Raw genomic sequence first — 2,670 nt, forward strand, 5'->3', positions numbered from 1 at the left:
TACTTTGCTTATGCACATAATAAAGTTTATTTTAAATACACTTTGCGTACATTGTGGTTATTGTTATCATCATTACTATTACCGTTGTTGTTGTTGTTGTTCATGGCGTCTCTACAGCCACTACATGCGTAACGTTGCTGTGCAGAAATCATTTCAAATGATTACAAAAATGTCTTCATTTTCTTCCGATAAAACAGAGTAGCTGCGCAGTGGTAATGTCTTAAGTGGACAAACTCCAAGCGCTACAAACAATGTTATTTCTTGAACTCTTTTTCGTAGGCCGTAAGTGTCGGCTTCGTATTCAAATTATCTCTTCCTCTCAAAGATGAGTTATAAAACACAGCGACGTTATCCAGTCTAGCATATGAGCCTACAATACCGGCCTGTTCACACGGCGATTTAAGTGGATAGATCTTTTTCTCTCATTTTTGTGGACATCATTACTAAATACTTGATCTAGTAGGGTCTTACTACAAATACTGTCTCATTTCTGTTTCTATTCTTATCCGTATAGATGCTTCCGGTGTTCCATTTCCACTATCGTCACCACGATTTTATAATACAAATCACACGAAAATGTGGACGATAACCCACAGATTCCTCCACAGCTTGCACTACCACAGTAAAAATAGAGTAAAAATATAATTTTTTTTTTTACCCTATGATAAAGATAGCAGTTTGCACTAAACGCTTGTTGCTTGTGCCTATTCCGTGCGGAAAAATGTATAAGCGCCTGATATGTTAGAGAGCTCTGAAATAAAGTTCTTTTACGCTCCTGCTCAACGTAATTAGACTTAACTGCTAGATGCAAAAGAAGAGTTAGTATTTCCACAAATAAATGATAAGTGGCTGTGTTTCAATCATCATTATATTGCTTGAAATAATGAACCATGAAAGCTTTAACCTGCCGACGATAAGTAAGATGCCTTGCCTGTGTTTTATCATACTTAATTATTAGAGCAATTAATATTGTTGTTGTCATCAATATTACTAACAAAAAATAAATTAGCATGGCCGTTAAAAGTAGTCGTTCTGTACACTCTGTTACAAGACCATGTGGTTTCGTTCGTGTCGTTTTTGTTGCCACTAATTATTAGTAGTCGTCATCAATCAAATACATTCTATTTTTAAAATTCTCGAGATATAGGTTCTTATATTTTCGAGAATCTGCGATGATGATTTGGAAAGGCGGAGACAAACAATAAAAGTCTGATAATTTTATTTTTGCATTTTTCTGTTTCCTCACCGCTTCGCCCACTAATATAGTGTCGAGTTATTCGTCGGTAGTTGTTATCCTAGAACACCATTGACTGCTAATAATGACCAAAAAATAAATTAAATTTTTACTATGAAATTATAACAATAGAGAACATCCATAGAGAAATGACAAATAAAACATCCGTACATACATTAAAAAACGTATAGGCTTATTAAAGTAATAATAATAATAATAATGTTTTGGTATGTGATCTGGCACTTGATTCAATGTCATCACCATTTATTGTTGACTTGTTTGTTAATTATCATTTGTATAAATAAGCGGAATAGTTCATTCGTCATAATAATAACATTATTATTACGTTTCATTAGCATCAATGTTAGTCTTTTTCGTATTTTAGTTATATCTAATGCTATGTCGTTATAATATCATCTCAAAATACATAGCGGTCGGCTGGACATTCAATGGCTTCATTTAGTGGTAATCCTATGAGGATGGTCAACTTTCCTGTCCGCTTACCAATCAAATCGGTTGCCAGTGGTCCCTGCGATTATTTTTGCTAGTTCATAGTCGGGAAACATCTCCGTCTACGAGCCAGCCATATTATATAATAGACAAACTGAAGAGCCACAAAGGTCTTCTTTCGTGACTTTTGAATCGTTTTTCGACGCGTCGTTTCAACATCTTCAGCTCATAGCGCCAGCATTTCACCATTATACCTTGTAGTTATCAAATCTCCATTTCCAACACTTGACATACTTAGTAGAATCCTATTGACTCAGACAAAGACCTCCGACAGGTCCGCCCTGTGCTGCTTCCTGTGTGGCTATATATATATATGTGAAGGTAAACCTACCCATTAGGCCTTTACATGTGTGCAGACTCAATCGGTTCCTCGAGAGGCAATCCAGACACTTTCCTTTTTAAGAAAAAGTGCAAAATACCTGTTGGTACAAAGAGAACATTTTGTCAATGTACGTCTCCTCTTACTAATAATGATAGACTTGACGTTTACTTTGTAAGCTACATTTAATCTCATTAGTTAATTAAAAAATTTGGATCTCACTCATTTTATTGAGAAACATTTATGCAAAAATGTAACTAACTGGCTTGGGCCATAACATCGACGGTTCCGCACGTAAGAAGGTCCTTATCGTGATTACCGGTAGTTCCTGCATTGGGTCGGATAAGCGTTGGACCAAACACTGTCGCAAGGTTGTTAATTGACATCTGCCAAACAAATAAAGTAAACGTATTCGAAACGTTATAGGTTGAATTTAATACGCGAAAAAACATCTTTTTTGATTTAGATTTTTTGGCGTATTAACCGTGGTAAAAGGCTCATCGAAGTTTTCCTCTCTAGCTTAAGTATGTATTACAAATCACCCTTTCTCAAAAATGAATTTATTATGAATTATCATAGTCACGACACAGTGCTTTATATCATAATA

At 35.3% G+C, this 2,670-nt stretch overlaps 1 protein-coding gene across 4 annotated transcripts in view; it reads right to left on the reverse strand.

Moving 5' to 3' along the window:
* The window catches only part of RhoGAP1A (Rho GTPase activating protein at 1A), a 27,520-nt gene continuing 24,850 nt past the window's right edge, over positions 1–2,670 (reverse strand). For 3 of the 4 annotated variants that reach the window (XM_022811265.2, XM_022811267.2, XM_022811266.2), the window contains 2 exons: positions 2,326–2,449; positions 1–2,163 (listed from right to left, as the gene is read on the reverse strand). In XM_022811265.2, coding sequence (XP_022667000.1) covers positions 2,087–2,163; positions 2,326–2,449 — 201 coding nt within the window. In that variant the 3' untranslated portion in view covers positions 1–2,086. The remainder of the gene's footprint in view (positions 2,164–2,325; positions 2,450–2,670) is intronic. The other variant, XM_022811268.2, reaches the window with a different exon arrangement.

This window comes from Varroa destructor, unplaced genomic scaffold, assembly GCF_002443255.2.
Source record: "Varroa destructor unplaced genomic scaffold, Vdes_3.0 BEIS01000006.1, whole genome shotgun sequence".
Lineage (NCBI taxonomy): Eukaryota > Metazoa > Arthropoda > Arachnida > Mesostigmata > Varroidae > Varroa > Varroa destructor.